At 41.1% G+C, this 22,069-nt stretch overlaps 1 protein-coding gene across 2 annotated transcripts in view; it reads right to left on the reverse strand.

The window, feature by feature from the left end:
* Positions 1 to 22,069, reverse strand: part of VIT (vitrin) — a 91,536-nt gene that overhangs the window by 51,114 nt on the left and 18,353 nt on the right. For both annotated transcript variants that reach the window (XM_072937930.1, XM_072937928.1), the window contains exons 2-3: positions 19,282 to 19,351; positions 9,282 to 9,347 (exon numbers count right to left, since the gene is read on the reverse strand). In XM_072937930.1, the coding sequence (XP_072794031.1) occupies positions 9,282 to 9,347; positions 19,282 to 19,333 (118 nt within the window). In that variant the 5' untranslated portion in view covers positions 19,334 to 19,351. The remainder of the gene's footprint in view (positions 1 to 9,281; positions 9,348 to 19,281; positions 19,352 to 22,069) is intronic.

A 22,069-nucleotide genomic window follows, 5' to 3' on the forward strand; every position in this document is an offset into this window, starting at 1 on the left:
TTCTTTTGCAAAGCATTCTTTTCCATTTTTCTTAAACTGTCTTTGACCACATTGAATCTTTGGTCAAAAGCTATTAATACCTTTCTGCTGCCTTAAGGAAAAAATTCCAAAAAAATTGTTTTATTGAAGTATAATTGCTTTATAATGTTGTATTAGTTTCTGGTGTACAGCATGATGATTCAGTTATACATATATATGTATTCTCTTTCATATTCTTTTACATTATAGGTTATTACAAGATGTTCAGTATAGTTCCCTGTGCTATAGAGTAGGACCTTGTTGTTTATCTATTTTATATACAGTAGTTTGTATCTGCTAATACCAAACTCCTAATTTATCCTTCCCCCTTTGTTTTTTTTTCTGTGAGTTTGTCTCTGTGTTGTAAATAAGTTCATTTGTGTAATTTTTTAGATTCCACACATAACTGATATATGATATTTGTCTTTCTCTGTCAGACCTCACTTAGTATGATAATCTCTAGGTCCATCCATGTTGCTGCAAATGGCATTAAATTTAAATAATTTCATAAAAATCTTGGTCATAAAAGATTTCTCAAGAAAAATATATCAAACAAATATATTTTGAGAGAAACCTAGGAGGTGTGATGGAGAGTTTATGAAGACAAACTTAGTAAAGGATCATTCCGAGCTCAAGCTTTAAGCACATCAAAAAGTCTGTAAAGGTAGGTCCTTCTAATCAGTGTTTTTGCCAGGCTTGAGAAAATAACCTTTATCCACACGCCACAGAAGGACAATGATGAAGGAGTGATTGACTAACAGAGCTTAATTTACCTGTGGCAACACAGCTTTTGGTCATCTGCCTCTAAAAACAACCTACTTTCAATTTACAAAGGACTCTAACGTGCATTTTTTCCACTTGACTCCCACAAAACCCTGAGAGGCATATTGTCCTCATTTTCCAGAGGGGTAAGCTGACTTGCTCAAGCTCAGGTCCCAAGTAAGAGGCACAGTCAGGACCTGAACTTGAACTCTGTGGCTCTAGACCCAAAGCTTTGCCAGCTCCACCTGGTTGCTTCTTCCATTGCCGGAGAGGAGTTAAATTGTTGCTTCCCCTCTCTAATCCTACAGGGTGTTTCTGAACTTGAAGACCACTGACAACCACTAGCGGGTTAATACAAGATATCTTGCAAACAGGTTGTGTGTATTTGCGTGTGTGCACGCGCCTGTGTATATCCGGGTATTTATCCCAAACTCCTGCAAGGCAAATCTTCTAGCACAGTTTTCCTTGCACTGTTTTCCTGTTTGTCATAATTGCCATGGAGAGTTTATTCAACTAAAAATCTGCAGCACAGAGAAAATCTGTCTCCCCTCTCACCTACATACCAGAAGGAAGGCTAGAGAGCTAATTCTCTTCTTTTTTCACAGTCTGAGAAAGGACACACACACCAGTCTGTGTGGAGAACACACTGGTGTTGGTACCAAGTACCCAGGGAGCAAGCAAACACTGGGGGTTACTTACAAGTTGCTACAGCTAACAGCATGTCAGCCTACTGAAGACACTGTGTGCGTGTTATACCCAAATCCTACAATCACAGAACTGTATTTTCATCAGTATCCAATGCACTAAATAACCAAGTCCCAGAACAATTACCTCTTCATGCTGAGGCAGTACCTCTGGGAAATATCCACCCTTTCAAGGTTGATTGCAAAAATCCTTTCATGCCTTACAAGGTATTAAGTTTAACTTATTGGAGAGAAGTAAATGTGAATTAAAGGTTGTGCATTTCTCCCCAAGTTAAGACAATTGCAACAGACTGTAATGTAATGGAACCATTTCAGAATGTGGCTTCAGTGCCTGTGGGAAATATTTTGCTGTTGTTTATGTGGCTGATTTTTGTCTTCCTCATGTAGATTTCCTGCTCAGAAAACTCTCAGTGTTTCCCACCCTCTAAAGAAAGGCAAAGAACAAAGCTGCTCGAACTGGCATTGCCTGGTCCTTACCCACTTTCCAGCTGCATCTCCCATGACTCCCCCACGCATAAAACCGGTCATGCCTCGCAGGGTTTCCAGACCCCACCTTCCCCGTGGTATCTGAGCTTAGTCCACCTGGAAAGCCCTCTCACCTACCTCTGCCTGTAAAATTCTACTCATTTTTCATGTCCTACCTTAAATGCTCCTTCAAGAATCCAGTCTGAGTCCTACTGTAGATCCCTTGTGATTCTTGTACAACATTTATCACAGTTCGCTTTATTTTACAGTGTTTTGCTTTATTGTGTTTGTCCATCCACCCAACAAATACTTAATGAGCACTAGTTATGTCTTCATGGTACTTTTGGTCTAGTTGAGAAGACAGACTGTACAAAAGAGCTCTTATGACAACGTGCAGCAAGTAGACAGCAGAGGAAGGGCAGCACACACAGGAGCCATCCAGGCTAGCTTTTTATGTGTGTTGGCTATGGGAGCTGGGTCCAGGAAGGCTTTCCCTTGCATGATTTTATTTCACTTTATACAAGAGCAGGTGCTCACTGAAGTCAGAGACTTCGCAGGATGATTTGGAATTAATCATCACGGCTCTCACCTGCGTTAACACTAGCTCCTCTGACCCCGCTGTGAATTAAGGCCATTGCTCCTGGAGCTCTTCTGGGGCTTCTTTACATGGAGAAAAGCTACTGAGATTTTCCAACTTAAAAGTTTTTCTCTCTCAGCACAGACATTCTGCCAAGCAGGAATTGTTCTAGAGTTGTTGGTGGACACAATTTATGGGGAAACAGATGATGTGTTTATTACAGTATGGGCTGAAAGGCTCATGAGTTGAAGAGTAGGCCTTTTTTTTTTATTACAGTATAGTCAGTTACAATGTGCTAATTTCTGTTTTATAGCGTAATGTCCCAGTCATGCATATATATGCATATATTTAATATTCTTTTTCATTAAAGATTATTATAAGGTATTGAATATAGTTTCCTGCACTATACAGAAGAAATTTGTTGTCTATTTTTATATATAGTGGTTAATATTTGCAAATCTCAAACTCCCAAAGTTATCCCTTCCCACATCCTCTCCCAGTAACCATAAGATTGTTTACTATGTCTGCAAGTCTGTTTCTGTTTTGTAGATGAGTTCATTAATGTCCTCTTTTTTCTTTTTCTTTTTAGATTCCACATATAAGTGATATATCGTATTTTTATTTTTCTTCCTGGCTTACTTCACTTAGAATGATGATCTCAAGGTCAATCTATGTTGCTGCAAATGGCATAATTTTGTTTTTTATGACTGAGTAGTATTCCATATATAAATATACCACATCTTCTTTCTCCAGTCATCTGTCAATGGACATTTAGGTTGCTTCCATGTCTTGACTATTGTAAATAGTGCTGCTATGAACATTGGGGTGCATGTATCTTTTCATATTAGAGTTCTCTCAGGATATATGCCCAAGAGTGGGATTGCTGGATCATATGGCAAGTCTATTTTTAGTCTGTTGAGGAATCTTCATACTGTTTTCCATAATGGTTGCACCAAACTACATTCTCACCAACAGTGTAGGAGGGTTCCCTTTTCTCCACACCCTCCTTAGCACTTGTTGTTTGTGGACTTTTGAATGATGGCCATTCTGACTGGTGTGAGGTGATATTTCATTGTAGTTTTGATTTCCATTTCTCTGATAATTAGTGATACTGAGCATTTTCTCATGTGCCTATTGGCTATTCATATGTCTTCATTGGAGAATTGCTTATTTAGGTCTTCTGCCCATTTTAGGATTGGGGTTTTTTTGTTGTTATTGTCATTAAGTTCTATAAGCTGTTTATATATTCTGGAAATTAAGCCTTTGTCAGTCACATCATTTGCAAATATTTTCTCCCATTCCGTAGGTGGTTGTTTTGCTTTGCCTGTGGTTTCCTTTGCTGTGCAAAAGCTTATAAGTTTAATTAGGTCTCATTTGTTCATTTTTGCTTTTATTTATGTTGCCTGGGTAGACTGCACGAGGAGAACATTGCTAAGATTTATGTCAGGGAATGGTTTGCCTATGTTTTCTTCTAGGAGGTTTATAGTGTCTTGTTTTATATTTAAGTCTTTAGCCATTTTGAGTTTATTTTTGTGTATGGTGTGAGGGAGTGTTCTAACTTCATTGATTTACATGCTGCTATCCAGCTTTCCCAACACCACTTGACTTGACAAAGAGACTGTCTTTTCTTCATTGTATACTCTTGCCTCCTTTGTTGAAGATTAGTTGACTGTAGGTCTGTGGGTTTCTGGGCTCTCTATTCGGTTCCATTGACCCACATGTCTGTTTTTATACCAGTACCATGCTGTTTTGATTACTGTAGCTCCATAGTATTGTCTGAAGTCTGGGAGGGTTTTTCCCTCCAGCTTTATTCTTTTTTGAAGAGCAGTTCTTTTTGGAGTGTGGAATCTACACATAAATGAAGTTAATCCATAAAATTCATAAGGTATCTTGACTGCCTTAGGGGAAGAGTTTATGAACATACCTAAACCTTTCAATTATTTGTGTCCTTCAACGATTAAGTAAAATGCAATCCCATTTCAGTCATTTGTTAGAAACTGAGTAGTTTTATGCTGACTAAAAATACCAGTGAGGTGCCTGTGGATTAGGTTGGATCTATGGCTCCAAAACACAGCAAGAAAATGAGAGCCTTGAAAAAGTCACCTCTGCAAATACACTTGGTAAAACTCTCATTTTGTACAGTACAGTAAACTTCATCCTGCCCTATATAGCAGATTAATTTGCTAAGATATTAACTTCTGCTGCTTCTCATTGTATTTTTACCCCTTACTATTGTAAGAAGGCAGTCAGACTTTTGTGTTCTCCTATCTCAAGGTTGCAAGAGAGAGAGCAGTGTTGCCTGGTGACTCTCCCTCAAGGCTTTAGGAATTGGTCTCTCTGAATCCTCCTTGTTTGAGGGGATTGGGCTCACTCAGCCCAAAGAGTAATGGAGAGAAAATGATCTTCCCAGACTGGGAAGGCGGGAGTGGGCAGGTAGGTCCCAGGAAGGGCCGTGCCCTGTTCCGTAGCAGCTGCCTTGGATGGGCATCACTTTGGAGCAGTTCTGGGTGTGGGGCCCTCGGGGTGGACCCTTAGGCATGAAGCTTCCCCACAGTTGCTGAGATCCCACCAGTCAGGAAACAGTGGAGCTGCTCAGCTTCCAGAAATAACACAGGCTTGGACACTGAGCGGGGGAGGGCTGTCCCTGAATGTTGTAGATTACACAAGGCTCCTACGGACTGGAGCAGGGAGGGAAGAAGCCCCTGTAATGATGGAATTTTAATTTCTCAGCCCTCGGCAATTGGCGGTTTGGAGTCAGAGTTGATTTGATGTAGAAATTAAGAGGATGTGATTAGCCAAGGGCCAGAATAAAATTATACCCAATACAACTGTGTATGTGAGAGCAAAATACCAGTTTGGAATGAAAGTTGTACATGGGTGGGAGGAGGAGAGCTGGAAGAACTAGTCTCATTTCTTTTTTTCATCTTTGCTTTCCCTTTTGTAAAACCCCCATGCTGGATTATTTTCAACATGTATGACCTTCTGGATCCAAAGAGCCTCCAGTGGAGATGAGCAATACCTTGAAGGGCCCCTGGGGGCCACAGGTAGACCGAAAAAAAAAAAAAAAGAGAAGAAGGAAAAGGAGATGAGAAGGAAGAGAAACGAAAAAGGAAAAGGAAGTAGGGAAGAGAGAAAGTGACAATTACCTGAAGTAACAATAACCCTACGTGTAGATGCCCTGGTGTGGCAGGTGGTCTCAGGCCAAGCCAAAGGAAGATGCTCATGCTGTTTACTCCTTTTCTCACTTTCCCTGCATCTCTTCTACTTCATGTCTTCAGACAGCCCTTGAGCATCTTAACACCTCATCTGCCTGCAGGCAACTTCATTCCTAAATCCTGCCTAGCTTGGGAAGAGTCATTAGGAAGGCATCTGGGGTTGAGCCTTGCGCATACCTGAGTTTCAAATCTGGCTCTGCCAACTCATGGCACCATGTCTCGGGCACTAGATCCTCAAGAACTGAAAGTAGTGCTCCATGTGTGGCAGGTGTCAGTAAACTGTCCACCGACCAAAACTCTCAAATGACCTCCTCCTTCTTATTTTACCTTCAGACCCCTGGGTGGTGAAGATTTTTAGTCCTGAATAATCACTGGTGAAAACTGAAGGCTGGCTAGAAAAGAGGCAGAGGGCACTGAAGAGAACCCATGATTTCACCTTCACATCTGTAAGCAGCCCTGATGATCTTGGGTATTTCTGGTCCACCAGTTCTCAAATTTTACCAGGCATCAACATCACCTGGAGACTGCAAGGTCTCCAGAACCTTGGATCCATAAATGCTTACCTCCAGAAGGAGCTCAGGGGGTCTCCAGGTGTACAAGAGACACTCAAGAGGTGTGTGTGTTTCTCTCTCCAGGAGCTAGGAGACGTTGTAATGTTCTATCTTCCACTTCACTGGATACGTTAGTCTGAAATTCTCTCCAGACTTGGTAGATACTTCCATCCTACCAGTACATGCAGGTCTAGCCATCATGCTTACTCACTAATATATTGTGTGCTCTCTCTTCCCTCTTCATATGTTGGTAAAAAGGGGTTTTTGTTGGCAGCATTGTTTTATTTCCTTAACACAACCCTAACCACTCTTCTCTGCCAACAACCCTCCCAGCCTAGGCTGATGCAATTAGAATCTGTCTCCCAGGAATTTGGGATCAGGACTGAGAGATACAGTCTACACAGGGTGAGAGAAGGGGAACAGTGTGGCAGACACCCAGAGAGAAGCAGAGGCACCAATTCTGGACGTCTTTCTATGTGGGGTACAGTCCCAGTGAGTTCCAGCTACCCTTCCTGCCTTGGGTTCTGCGAGCTACCTCATGCCCTGCCAAACTCTCCCTTTTTTGCTCAAGCATATTGGCCTTGGATTTCTGCTAACTGCCCCTAGATAACCTGCACTGAGATACTCCCCACTGTCCTCACGATGGAGTTCAGAGTCCTGGACACAGTAACAAAGCTCTTCACGATCTAATACCTGCTTACCTCTCCATCTCTTATCTCAACATGTTTGCGTCCAACTCTGTATCTCAGTCATACTGAACTACTCCTCAGCTCTTTGTACTCTTCAGGTCTTGGGCGTGCTTCTTTCTTTCTCCTGGTAACACTCTTTTCTCCTCATTTTTGCCTGGTCAGTCCCTATTCAGCCTTCAGAAAGCACTGTAGGCGTGTCACTTTCTTCAGGAAGCCCTCCCAGTTATATAGCTTTTTTCCCCTCCATATTCTTGAAGTATATTTAGCTTCTGAGTCCTTGTGCTTACATGAGGCATCATAATTCCCTGGTGACTTGTCTTTCTTCCTCTCTAGATTTTGAACTCTGTGAGGGCAAAGACTGAGTCTCAATCACTGTTGTATCTGAGTGTCTAACAGTACCTCGTACTTGGCTGGCACCCAATAAATACTTGTCCGATGAATGAATGATGTGCCTCTCCTGTTGTCAGTTTTCTGCCTGAGTGGCAGATTGACAATGTTGAACTGAAAAAATGAAAATTACTTTGGCCTCAAGCTATAAACTACAATTTGGAAATGCTCCTGAGATGAAGAATCAGATATCACCATGGTCTGGGAATATCCTATTACCTTCATTGAACCTATCTTTTCCCCTGATTTAATTATCATGACAGAGTTTCTAATTAAGGAAAAGGCCTCATGCATTTATTGATTCAAATGTGCTGTATCACTAGGGAGATTTTGAGAATAAGGTTAGGATTCAGCATATCAGAAATTCAAGCCATTTGAGATCTCTCAAAGAGGTCTGCCCTTGGGTCATTTAGCACAGACTTTCATAGTCACTGAAAACTGTTGTCATGGTAATCATGGAACCTTTCATGATTTTTGTATTTGAGTTAATGAAGATACTGGAAAGAGCCCAAAGAAATTCATACTTGGGTGTGCATTTGTCTCCATATTAACCCAGTCATTGTTTTGAACACACATCTGCCCCTGGGCCAATTCTCTTGGCTCTTGGTCCTGACAGGAATAAATAAACAACTGATTCCTTTTTAGTCTTTCAGACTAGGAGGCTGTGGATGGCTGCCCTTTGGGTTTCATTTCAACAGGAAATCCCACACAAAGGGTTTAAAGGAGCAGAAGAAAAAAAATGGTGCATGAACTAAATCTCTTCTTTTGTTTCAAACTATTAATGTTGCTGATTTCAAGGAACCTAAATCTAACACTTACACAGAAGTTTCTGTTACGGAGAGCACAGAACATTGACTATATCTAAAGTCTCTCTTTTATGGTCTTTCGTTAATATACCTTAATTCAAGCCTCCATTAAGTCTACAAATTTAGATCCAGATGTCTCAGTGTGCTCATCTTTGAGTGTGAGATTTTCTACTGATGTCCTGTCCTGCCAGTTCTTTGCCAATATCCATTCTCTCATCTTGCCAGGTACTAGTACTCCTTACTTCTGGCGAGTCATGTAGATACTTGAAATCAAGACATTTCCCATTCTTCCTGAATGCTGGCTAATAGTAACTTAAGTAGAAGTGGTATATTTGACTTCATGGGATTATCTTTAAAGGGAGTGAGCATGTGCCTTTCTTCATCCCTTCCTAAACTGACTGGAATGTGGACGTGATGGATGGAGCTGGGGCAGCCATTTTGGACAATGAATTGAGAGCCAGGTTGAGGAAAGTAGAATGACAAGATAAAAGGAATTTGGGTCCTTGAAGATTGTGAAGCTTCCATAAAAGCCCAGACCATGTTTATGAGAGAGAGAAAGGAAGTTCAGTCTTATGTAAGCAACTGTTATTTTGGGCTTTCTGTCATCTAATCTTAGCTGACGTATCATCAAAAAATGAAATTATTCCTCTTTCCACTGATTGGGTGTGAACCTTTTCTGTGAGATGACCTTCTGATTCAGGATGTGCTAGAAGGTGGACAGGTTTGCTGGACCTTTACATCAGCCAGAGTGAATTTTCTGGTATGGGGAGTTGGGACAGCATTTCAATGGCAGGAAAATATCTATTCCAGCTTAACCACAGAGACATAGTGTTGCCTGGTTTTTGTATGTGCATTTTGAATTTTTCTCGTATAAGTCGAACCACATATCTTTTACCCTAAAATTAGAACTCCTACTTCAAATGCTTTTTGGAAAGAAGTAGATGACACATAAGAATCATTAGTGATTAGTCTGAGTGCAAAGTAATTGCGATAAGACATTAAACCCCCCCAAAACCCCAAACCTTCCAAATTATCTGAAATAAGTATAGCGATCCTCCACATGGGAGGCACAGCCTTATACCAGTGAAGAATTGCTATTTTACTTACTGAATTTGGGCCTTTTAATCTTCTTTGTCATTTCTTTATTTGAGTGTATTCCAGTCACCAGCAAAACTGCATGAAAAAAATGCAAAAATATCTAATCAATATTAATTCACCCAAATACTTCTCTCTTTGATCTTTATATTCGTTTCAATCACATGTTAAAGTATCCTCATTAGTAGAACCAATTTTCCCTGATTTTATGGTTTGGGAAATAAGATGTATCCTTTGTGCTTTTCTAAGCCTCTGCTGAAAGGGTCTTTCAAAAATACCTCTTGGATACCTGTCCTTTGTTTTGCTGTCTTTAAATTTCACCACATCAACTCTACTGTCTCCACTTTCAAAGGTGGGAATGTGGGTCTGGAGAAGTCCACTGATTTGCTTGGTCCCAGGAATAAAGGATGAGCACCCAGGCCCTTCTTGTGCTCTTTTATCTATTCCACACTGAGTTTCTAAATGGCCAGTTTCCAAAATACCAGAGAACTGCCTTGCATGTGTGTGCGAGAGTGACAGAGGCCAACGGAGGGGATGTGTTAACAGCCTCAGAGGAAGAATCTGAAAAGGAAGACGAGGAGGAAGGGGACTGGGAAGAAGAGAGAGAGAGAGACTCCTCACAAGGTGTGGTGTGACCTGACTGTCCCCCGGTGGCCCTCCTCCAGCGGCACCTGGTTCTGTGACCCTTAGAGGGCAGCTGCAGGTGGGCGGGCTTCCTTCTCAGAAACTAAAGCAGAACCTCAGCCAGCATACTGCGGATGGATACTGCTCTCCTTCAGGGAGCGTAACAATAGGGGAAGAAAGAGGAATTCTTTATCTTTTTAAAATTTAAAGTCACATTACCAGTTTGAGCCTTGTGTTTTTAAAATATAACATTTACTGATTTTTGTCTTACTACCAAAACAATATATGTTCCTTGTAGAACAATGTAAAACACACACACACACAAAACAGTACTACAGAAAATACAGATGAACACAAAAGTAGAGTATTTTTCAGGCTTTTTCTGTATGTCTGTTTTCATATGGGTACCTTTTTACTGAGTTTAACGCCGATTAAAAAAATTTTTTTTAATTGAAGTATAGATGATTTACAATGCTGTATTTGTTTCTGTGTACAACACAGTGTTTCAGTTATACATATATATAGTCTTTTTCATTATAGGTTATTATAAGATATTGAATATAGTTCCCTGTGTTGTATAGTAGGACCTTATTATTTATCTATTTTATATATAATAGTGTGTATCTGCTAATCCCAAACACCTAATTTATCCTTCCCCTACCTTTCCCCTTTGGTAACCTATCTCTGTGAGCCTGTTTCTGATTTGTAAATAAGTTCATTTGTATCATTTTTTAGATTCCACATATAAGTGATGTCATATGGTATTTATGTTTCTCTGACTTACTTCACTTAGTATGATAATCTCTAGGTCCATCCATGTTGCTGCAAATGGCATTATTTCATTTTTATGTGTGTGTGGCTGAGTAGTATTTTGTTGTCTATATATACACCACATCTTCTTTCTCCAGTCATCTGTCAATGGACATTTAGGTTGCTTCCATGTCTTGACTATTGTAAATAGTGCTGCTATGAACATTGGGGTGCATGTATCTTTTCAAATTAGAGTTTTCTCTGGATATGTGCCCAAGAGTAGGATTGCTGGATCATATGGTAACTCTATTTTTAGTTCTTAAAGGAACCTCCAAACTATTCTCCACAGTGGCTGCACCAAATTACATTCCCACCAACAGCGCAGGAGGGTTCCGTTTTCTCCACACCCTCCTTAGCACTTGTTGTTTGTGGACTTCTTGATGATGGCCATTCTGATCAGTGTGAGGTGATACCTCATTGCAGTTTTGGTTTGCATTTGTCTGATAATTAGCAACATTGAACATCTTTTCATGTGCCTATTGGCCCTCTGCATGTCTTCTTTGAAGAAATGTCTGTTCAGGTCTTCTGACAATTTTTGGATTGGGTTGTTAGTTTTCTTGTTGTTTAGTTGTATGAGCTGTTTGTGTAGTTTGGAAATTAATCCCTTGTCAGTCACATTGTTTGCAAATATTCTCTCCCAGTCTATAGGTTGTCTTTTCATTTTATTTATGGTTTCTTTTGTTGAGCAATCACTTATAAGTTTGATTAGGTCCCATTTGTTTATTTTTGCTTTTATTTCTATTGCGTTGGGAGACTGACCTACGAAAACATTGCTATGATTTGTATCAGAGAATGCTTTGCCTGTGTTCTCTTCTAGGAGTTTTATGGTGTCCTGTCTTATATTTAAGTCTTCAAGCCATTTTGAGTTTATTTTTCTAACTTCATTGATTTACATTTGGCTGTCCAGCTTTCCCAGCACTACTTGTGAAGAGACTTCTTTTCTCCATCCTTGTGGAATATTAATTGACTGTGGGTGTGTGGGTTTATTTCTGGGCTCTCTATTCTGTTCCATTCCATTGATCCTTATGTCTTTTTTTTGTGCCAATACCACACTGTTTTGATTATTGTAGCTCTGCAGTATTGTCTGAAGTCTGGGAGGATTCTGCCCCCAGCTGTGTTCTTTTTCCTGAGTTTTGCTTTGGCAGTACTGGGTCTTTGTGGTTTCTATACAGGTACTAAACAAACATTTGATGATGCTCATACCGTTTACAGTGTGTTATAACTTATTGCTACTTAAGGATATTTAGAAACACTTTTTCTTGTCATTTAATGTCCCTCTCCCAATAATTTTAACTGCCTGCAAAATATTGCAATGTGTGGATATATCATAATTTAGCTAAATCCTAATGTAATGTAAATAGCTTCATCTTTGCACTGATCCCTTATTATCTCCTTAAAATACAGTTCCAAATAGGATTTCTTGTCTGAAAGATATGCCCACTTAAAAATTTGATACATATTGTGAAATTTTCTCATAGCAATTTTTTTATTACTAATGTCTGAAAATGCTCACTTCTGTCTACCTATGCTAATTTTGCCTGTAGACAGAAAAGCATGTTTTTCCTTTATAAGGCTAGTCAGTCTCTATTCTTATTCTGTCCTCCTCAGGCATTCTTCTACCTGACCCAACCAAAGATGGTACTGCTCTAACTTACCTCCATTTTAGCCATCTTTTTTTGAGAAACCCACTTTCTAGGAGGAGCTGGAATTCTGGGGATGAACATGAGGCAGCTGAGTAATCAAAATAGGCATTTTACTTCCTAGTTATGCCTTTTTTTTTTTTTTTAACAGAACACAGATGCTCCATTAAGGGATAAATCAGGACTCAGGAATTCTTGAATTGGCAACTATTTTTGAAGGAAAAAGTGGCCCTGTCACCAAGTGTTTGTTAAGAAAACTTTTATTTATTTTATGGATTATCTATAGCTAAGCTGTGCCAGTGATGTAGCTCCTGAATTATCCCCAGTTTTGACTACTAGCTTAGTTGAGGCCTGGACAGTTGACATACCATGTCCTGCAAGAACAAAACTGTGAAAGAGAACTGAGTGAGCACCAAAAGTCTAGCCAAGTAGAATGAAGGCAGACATTTTTTAGGTGTTATTTACTTCTGGGGTTTGGGTGGGTTTGAGTGTCCTGGAGGTCTAATGTTTATAGTAGTCTCTGTGTCACTTAACTCTGTCCAAAGACCGCATCTTCATTTTATACACAAAAATAAATAACTAGAATTCTAGAATATTTTTAAAAACAAGTATGAAATATTATATAGAAAAAACTTATGCAAGTTAAGTAGGGGGAGTAAGTGAATAGTTTTAAATGTGGGTCTCAGTTCTTGGTGGAAAACAAAATACTGTCCTTCTAGGGCTGTGTGCCTGTGGCAAGTGGTTTATAAGACTTGGTATCATTAGAACTATAAATATTTCAGTAAGACCACCCCAACACTCACATTTGCTCGCCCAGGACCCTCCATGCTGAAAACATGAAGAGCTGGGTTCAGCTTTACAGCAGCAGTTAATAAAGTCATTATTCTCGGTGGTACACAGAGCCCCTCCCCTCAGCTTCCATCCTTGTTAATTAAAGCTCCCCAGAAACCACTCCTCAAGAGGAGGGCTGGTCAGTCAGGCTGCAGATGTGCTCGTGCCCTGAAGCAAGTCTTCATTCCTCTTCAGCAAGACGTCTCTTGCTACCTTGGAAATGGTGACTTGCACATGGAATTTGGGTGAGAGAAAAATCAACATTGTGTTCCTCTTCTTAGGAAGCCAGGCAAAGTGCTGAGATGGATAGTGGATGCTCACTTGGAAGTACAAGGCAGAACACACTTCTGAATTTGTGGGATTAGTTATCTGGCCACTGAGGCCATTAGAGTCTAGAAGCCTTGAGGAGAAATCAAGTCTAGAGGCCGAAGTTCCAACGCGATCATGATTTACCAACTCTGCAGCCATACTTCTCAAATTTTTTTTCTTAGTTTTTTTGTGGGGGGCTGGCTAGGTAATTAGGTCTATTAGTTTAATTATTTTTTTCAGTGGAGGTGCTGGGAACTGAACCCAGGAATTCGTGCATGCTGAGCACGTGCTCTACCACTTGAGCTAGATCCTCCCCCCTTTTTGGGGAAGGGGGTAGGTAATTAGGTTTATTTATTTATTTTGTTAGTGGAGGTACTGGGGATTGAACCTAGGACCTCATGTATGCTAGGCACACACTGCCACTGAGCTATACCCTCCCCTGCTCATATTTCTCAGTTTTAAAACTTCAGTGTTCCAGTTTTGACTAACATGAAAAGTTCTCACCTTTCACTAGTCATGCTTGAAATTTCAAAACAAATTAAATGTTGAACTTATTTTTTCAAATAAAAAGTTTCCCTCTACTTCTCTTTCTCTTCCTCTAGTGTGGCCATCAGTACAGTTAACTGTTTAATTGTTTAAAATTCAATTTCAGTAAATTATCATCCAGCTAATTTATAGGGAGAATACAAATGAATTAGCTTAAAACAATGTTCAGTCTCATTAATGATAAAGCGAAACGACAGGATATTTTCCCATATAGTGTATTGAATACTGAACACAAGATTATCCAGTACTCTGTTGGTAAATTCTAAGCAGGTGCAGGAGTCCTTCTGGAAAGCCATTTGATAATACATTTCAATAGCCTTAAAAACATTTATGTGCTTTGCCCTAAAAAATAGATACCTAGTGATATATCCCAAGTTATAATCAGAGATACAGACAAAGATTTATGTAAAGATGTTCATTACAGCATTATTGCTAATAGCAATCTGGAAATAATGAAATGTTGGAAATGTTCCAACAATGGGGAAATCCTAAGCATTTGTTGCAGATGATGTGTAACAGAACACTGAACGACTGTGGAAGTATGAGCTCCAACCTTAAGGACGATTCTGACAAAATTAGAATATATGCAGAGAGAAGTACCTCAAACAAATATACCAAAATGTTAATAATGGTGGAGATATAATTCCTATTTTATATTTTCTACGTTTTTCCCATTTCCTAGTATATTTCATATATATATATATATATTTATTTATGTAGAATGTTTCCTTTCTAATTAGAAAAAGACAATTATTTTTTAATTTGGTCATATTGAAATCACATAGACATATAATAATGAAAAGTGCTTTCTAAAGTCTTTAGCGTGGTTAATACTCACTTGTGTTTCTGTTTTCCTATCAGTAATAAATTATAACCAGAATCCATTTACTTTCAAGAAAAGACATGAAATGCTGAAACATATAACCAATGATCAAATCAGTAAGTACTTACTGAGGATTTATTATGTGTCTAGAACTTTTATTGGAATGCCTCCTTCCAGCCCATGAACTTCTTGTTTGACTTCTTGGTGCCCTCAAGATACTAACCCAGGTGGTGTTCACAGGAATTCTTTCCTTGACCAAACTTGAGTCAGGCTCCTCTACGCCCTCTTCTCAACTAAGCTTCGACCTTGGGCTTCTGTGTCTGTCCTTGTTGGGCCTGCATCACTCAGTTTTAGCAAGAATCTTGTTTAGAGAGAATCCTCCACCCTCGATATCTGATCGCCCTGGTCTGCCTTTAGTCGGAATCCTGTCCGGTTGGTTTAGCAAGAATCCCCCTACTCCCTTTGATGTCTCCTCTTAGTAATTCCCATCCCCTGACCCCTGCAACCTGCTCCTTGGCTATAAATCCCCACTTGTCCTTGTTGTGTTTGAAACTGAGCCCAGTTCTCCTGATTCTGTACTGAGGTCTCCTTCCCCCTGTTGCAGGGTTTCCTGATGAAAATCTGTTTTTACTGCTTTGAATACTGCCCAGCTCTGGTGGTCTTTAACAGTGTCCACAGTGCCTTCCTGAAAACTGATTTATACAGCAGATCATTTTAAATCAGCTCAGATCTCCCCTATGCTTTGATTTGGAGTTACACACTCAGTGGAACATCTAGCATCAAATATATCAGAGCTTCATAGCATGGGTAGGACAGTTTATCCTCTCTGTTCACATAAATCACAAAATTATGCTTCGAATCATAGAATAGTAAAGCTGGGAGGAGCTTTGGAGGTCATCTGTTTTGTAGAAAAGAAACTCAGGTCCAGGTTGACCCCTTGGCTAAAGCTGTGGTTTTGGGTGGCGGGTGGGGGTGGTTGTGGGCAGAAGCTGGAACCAGAACGCATGTTTGCTGGGGCAGCCTTCGGCTCTGCGTGCTGCTTTGTCCCCATGAGTGCAGTCAGGGATTATACATGGAGCTCCAGTGACGATGGGCAGCACTGCTACGTCATAAACGGAAACGTATCTAGAGCAAACATTCTAGCTCTGATGTTTATTAATTAAACACTTAATTGACATTAATTTAGAGGGCTTTTGGGAGGTCATTGGATGGTTCTGTGTGATATTGTGATTTATGATAAATACGTATTTTGGCCTTCTGACCACAGTTCGTGGCTGGCAGCTCCCAAACCCTTGGAATGTCCTGAGCGATAAGAGCAATGGGAGTACCTTTTGTTATAATATTTGGTTTCTTGTCCTCAGTTCCTGAAATCAGAGCCATAAAGACGAAATGGGCGTCTTGTTATTCATAACAAGCCCGTTTCAATCACAACTGAGCTTATGTTAATGAGGTGACTTTTGGGAATCCCCTCAAGATGAGTTGGAATTTTCAGTCCTATCTCCTGATTACCCAGGAGGAAAGAGGGCCTGGAGATTCAATCAGTCACCAACAGCCGAAGAATTAATCAATCATGTCTATGCAATGAAACCTCCATAGAAACCCAAAGGGAGGGGGTTCAAAGAGCTTTCAGACTGGGGGCCTGAATTCCGCGGAGACAGAAGCTTCTTTGTTCAGGACCTTGCCCTTTGTATCTCCTTATCTTGCTGTTGATTTGTATCCTTTAATATCCTTTGTAATGAACTGGTAATCTAGTGGGTAAACTGGTTTCCTGGGTTCTGTGAGCTACTCGACCCAAGGAGGGGGCCATGGGAAATTGTGATTTATAGCCAGTCAGGCAGAAGCACAGGTGACAGCCTGGCTTGCAGTGCTGGCAGTGTGACGGGCAGGAGGGCAGGTGGGGAGTCTTGTGGGACTGAGCCCTCAGCCTGTGGGGTCAGATCCTATCTCGGGGCAGATAGTATCAGAACTGAGCTGAGTTGTAGGACACCCAGCTGGAGTTGCGGAATGACTTCGTGTGGGGAGAAAACTCACACATAGGTATTGCGGGCAGAGTCAGACTCTGATACCTCAAAAAATCCAGCATCCCTGACGAGAACAATTTATTTAGCAATATTTCTCGAGTGCCTCTGAGATGTGCTGAGAACTGAAAATGCAACAATGAACAAGACACAGCTCTTGCCTTTGGTGAGTTACAGTTTGGGAGAAGCCAGAATAATGATGCGGTGAATGTCATGCAGCTGTGATCAGAATCAATACAAGGGTCCAAGGAAACATGGAGGAAGATGGTCTGATCAAATGGAGGGCAGAGGAAGCTTCCTGGAGGACCATTAGGTGTGTGGGAGTGAGAGGAAGAGCATTCCAGGAAAGGGAACAGCAGAGTCAAAGACCTGGAGGTGAGAAATGACTCTGCCTTAAAGGGCATGAGAAGGTCCCCAGAAGCCGGGGGGGGTCCTATGTTAGGGGGGAGAGCAGGAGAGAACAGCCAGGGCCATATCAGAGAGGGCTCACCTGCAAGTAAGGTGAGTGTTAAGAGACATGGATTCCATCGTAAAGACAAAGGGCAAACCCTGAGTGTTAAATCAAGGAGTGGTGATCGGACATGTGCTTTAGGGAGGTTATTTGGGGTGTGGTAGAGAATGAGTTAGGTAAGGATTTGAGGCAGGGAGGCTGTCACAGTACTGAAGAGGGTCCCGGGGGACTAGAGGGAAATGGCCCTGGCATGGAGACAGCAGGTGAGTAAGACATACCGGGGAGGGGCATATAAGGACAGGGAGGACATTTGTGGCGTCTCCCTTTTCTACTTTGATTTCTTGCTTTCTGAGTGAGCGACCCCAAGAGGAAAAGAGTTTTGCAGAAGGGCAGGCTGAGAGGACAATCAAGTTCTTCTTGGTTCCATGATACTGGGGACATGGCTGTGTCAAGTGGCCTCAGTGTTTGTATGGTTTTGTTTTGTTTTACAGTAGCTAATCCTTCCTGTTCCTAACCTCCTGCCCTACCCCCAGCCCACCTTATGTTAGAAACCAAGAAACCCTGTAGGTTAGTACAGGGGCCGGAGACAGCCTCCCAAAAGGGCAAAGGGGAAATAAAGGACCCTGTGCTCTCAAGATGAATATTCCTTAGCAAGTTGATGGTGGAATCTGGACCAGAACTCTTCTCTTCCCTCCGACTCCCAGCCTAGTGTCCCTCCACCACGCCAAATGCCCCCTCACCTTCACAGCTATGTGTCTTCTCCCTCCTCCAGTCTTCCGTCTACCATGCAGACTCTGTCTACACAGGTCTTGAACATTCTGACTATGTTATGGGTTGAGTTGTGTTTCCCCCACCCCAGATTCATGGGATTTCATGTTGAAGTCCTAGCCCCCAGTACCTCAGAAGGTGTCCTCAACTGGAGGTAGGGTGGTTGTAGATGTAATTAAAGTTAGGATGCAGTCACACTGGAGTAGGCTGGGCCCCCGATCCAATATGACTGGTGTTACCAAAAGGGGACATTTGGATACAGACACGGACACACTCAGGGAGAACACCATGTGAAGATGGAGGGCAGAGATTGGGGCGATGCCAAGGAAAGCCAAAGACTGCCAGCAAGCCAACCAGAAGCTCAGAGAGAGTCATGGAGCAGATTTCACCTTCACAGCCCCCTGAAAGAGCCAGCCCTGCTGACATGGTGATTTTAGATTTCTAGCCTCCAGAATTGTGAGAGGATAAAACTCTGTTGCTCTCAGCCACGCAGTTTGTGGTATTTTGTTATGGCTGCTCTAGTAAACTAACACCGACTGTCTGAAAGGGCTTTGTACCCTGCGCTGGCAGTAGTTTTACAGTGACCCACAGGATCACTCTACCTGACAAGGCTACAGCCTTGGGGTCAAGACTAGCAGAAGATTAACCTTGGGCTTAGTGCTGAACCCATCATCGCTTTTCTTCTGGTTGGCCTGCTGCTCCCTCACGGCCCAACCCAAATTGTGTTCTCTGATAACAATGGATAAATTTAAACGTTTTCATCTCTAAGAGTATGAGTTGCCGTTAGGTCCAAGTAAGACCATGTCATTGATAAGAATTTTTTTTCTTGAGAAATTAAGAAACAAGAAGATCCCTAAATTCAGAACCTGTAAATATGCTCTATCTGAAATATTTGCTAGTTGCATATACATACAAATATGTGTGTGTGTATATGTGTGCATGAGGTGTAATGCATAGAGGCAACATATGTAATACATATATTTGCTCTCTATAAAAAATATATAGACACACATCCTGAATTTGATCTACGTTTAGCATTTGCAGTTAAACATCTCTCCAAAATGTTTATTATAAAAAGATACACTGAACTGTTTATATGCTCTGTCTTGGTTTAAACCTCTTCTTGGCAGGATTCTGTGGACATTAGGAGGATGTTAAAAGCGTATCCAGATACACATATAAAAGTACTTACCAAGGAACACTTCAATAACAGATGCCTTCATAGTGAGGACAACAATCCCCATAAATACCAAAATGGCACCCTAGGGAGGAAGAAACAGTAACACCGTCATATTTCAGCCAAGAGTTCTGCATCGGATGCTCAGAGTGTAGGGAGGGGCTGCCTCATTTTGCATTGCCCTCTGGAGTCTTAGGATTTCAAGCTGTGGCTTTCTGTAAACACCTCACAGAGATGGCAGTGGCTATCTGCGCTGGTACCCAGAGAGTCTGTTCTCAGTTGGAAAACCTACTCTAGCCACCAGCCTCCTCTTCTTCAGAGACCTGGCCTTAGAACTGAAGAGGAAATAATTCCACAATTTCGAGGATGTGTTCAACCAGCCTTCAAATTAGGACAAAAGCCACATTTATGGTATTCAGAGAACATTTTTAGATTACAAACTGTTTTATATTACAAAGACTATCCATTCATTATTCATTCAGTAAATATTTATTAAACGTATATGGCTAGGTATTGTTAGAGAGGAAGCTATAAAATTGAATTAAGAATAGTTCTTGTTCTTAAAAGATTTATACTTTCATAGATGTGGGAAAACATATGTAGACACAAAAAACATAATATTAGACAGTGTGCAGGCCCCAAAAGGGAGAATAAGGGGGGCTTTACAGGCCAGTGGTTCTCAAACTTCGCTGCATATTAGTATCATCTGGGAGTTTTAAAAGGCCCTGATACTCAGGCTGCACCTCATACCAATTGAAATAGAATTTCTTGGGGGTGAGATCTAGGCATTAAGCTTTTTAAAAATCTCCCCAGGCAATTCCAAGTATGCAGCCAAGTTCGAGAACCAATGATTTAGAGCAAGGCTTCCTAAATCTTAATACGAATCACCTGGGGATTTTATTATAATGCAGATTCTAATCCAGTAGGTCTGAGACAGTGCCAGAGAGTCCCCAAGAACTCAGGGAATTTTAGAGGAAGAAGAGATTATGTCAGCTGTGGGAATAAGACAGAGCCTCATAGAGCTGGCAGCAACTGGGTCAACTCTGCAAGATGAAAATATGAGATGAATTGGCTCCAGGTTGGGGGTTGAGGAGGGGGAACAGCACTGACAGAGGCTTAGAGATTGGAAAGCACAGTGGATAAGAAGATGCTGTTGATCTATTAGGAGTTCCCCTTCACTAAGGCTATGAGACCCTTGAAGGTATCTTCACACCACTGTTAATTGAACACATACGGTGCATGCTACATAGTGTAGAATCTGCACACTGAGCAGGATAGCAGATTTTATGATCCCAGCTGAACAGATAAGGAAACTTAAGACATAGAAAGAGAAAATGTTATACTCCTGGTGATCAGGCAGTAAGTATGATTAGAGTGGAGGTGGGAGTAGGTGGGAAGGATCTGCCCTGGGTTTAGGCAGTAAGGAAGCACATTGTCTGTAGAGAATTTAAAGACTTAAAATCGTTCTGCTTTCTGTTATCCTTATAAACCAGCAACTCTAAGCACTGTCCGTGATAAAGCCCTCTTCCTCTCTGTGGCAGGTGGCTCCCACTGCATCCTCTCCCCCCAGTGCCACTGCTGTGTGGCCTTTAGGCTCTAGCTGGCATTCATAACCCTATAACCCATATACCCTCTGGTATGCCCAGGGGTGTTCTGGGAAACCTGCTGTCTGGGAAAAAAAAAAAATCCCTGATTTAGAGCATTTGCCAATTTCTGTGTTGTAAATCCTCCCACTGTAGCTGATTTTGAAGCGACCAAAGTGGTGTTACTGCATGGAGATTTGGAAAGAGATAAACACAATCTGGTACTAGCTAGGTCTAGAGCAAGCTTATGTTTAATATTTGGATACAGTGCTGTGCAGAGTTTATTAACAAGAAGCAATTATTAGAATTATGGTTTAGGCAGTAATACAAGCACTTGATGCAATTAACTTAAATAACACTGTTCAGTATATGAAAAGCTTTATTACAAACAATTAAATTAGGCAGCAAGAGTAAGTCCAAACAGAAACCATCACTTTGCCGATTTCTAGCAACAGTTGCAATGTGTTAAAAAAATTTTCCTAATTAAGGTAGTTGACCACTGGCTAAGAAATAGGCAAATAATGGTTTTTATCTTCAAAATAAAAATGGTCATACATACAATCTATTAAATAGCTGAGTCATATTTCGGAAATAGTGTGATAACAAGTACACTTTTTTGTCTTTTATTAATTTGAAAAGTTGCAGATCAACTCGTATGTTTTCAGGCCTACAAATGTAAGTCTTGGAATAAATGCAGGATATTAAGCTCTCCTACCAGACTAGCCTAACTAGCTCCACCTAACTAGCTCCTCCAAATGGCTGTTACCATCCAGCACTGGACACTTTGTGAATCATCTTAGATTTCTTTCTCTCATGTCCCACATCTTTTCCATCAGCCAAGCCTGTTGGCTGTACATTCATAATACATCCAGAATCTGACCACTTGTCATCATCTTTACCATTGCCGCCTGGCCCAGGCCATGGGTTCACTGGGTTATTGCACTTAGCCTCCTATCCAAGCTGTGTCCCTCTGCACACTGAAGTCTACACAGCAACCAGCGTGTTCTTGCTCAACGTCAGTCAGTTCATGGCACTCCTCAGATGAAAACTTCTCTGGTTTTCTACCTTACTCAGAATAAAAGGTACAATCTTGGCAAGTGGCTCAGGACCCCACAAGACTGGCCACCATTCGCCCCTCTGACCTCATTTCCTTCTATTCTCCTCACGTATTAAATTCCAGGCACAGCCAGCTCATTTCTAAAACACACCTCTCCCCTCAG

The sequence above is a fragment of the Vicugna pacos genome, chromosome 15 (assembly GCF_048564905.1).
Source record: "Vicugna pacos chromosome 15, VicPac4, whole genome shotgun sequence".
Lineage (NCBI taxonomy): Eukaryota > Metazoa > Chordata > Mammalia > Artiodactyla > Camelidae > Vicugna > Vicugna pacos.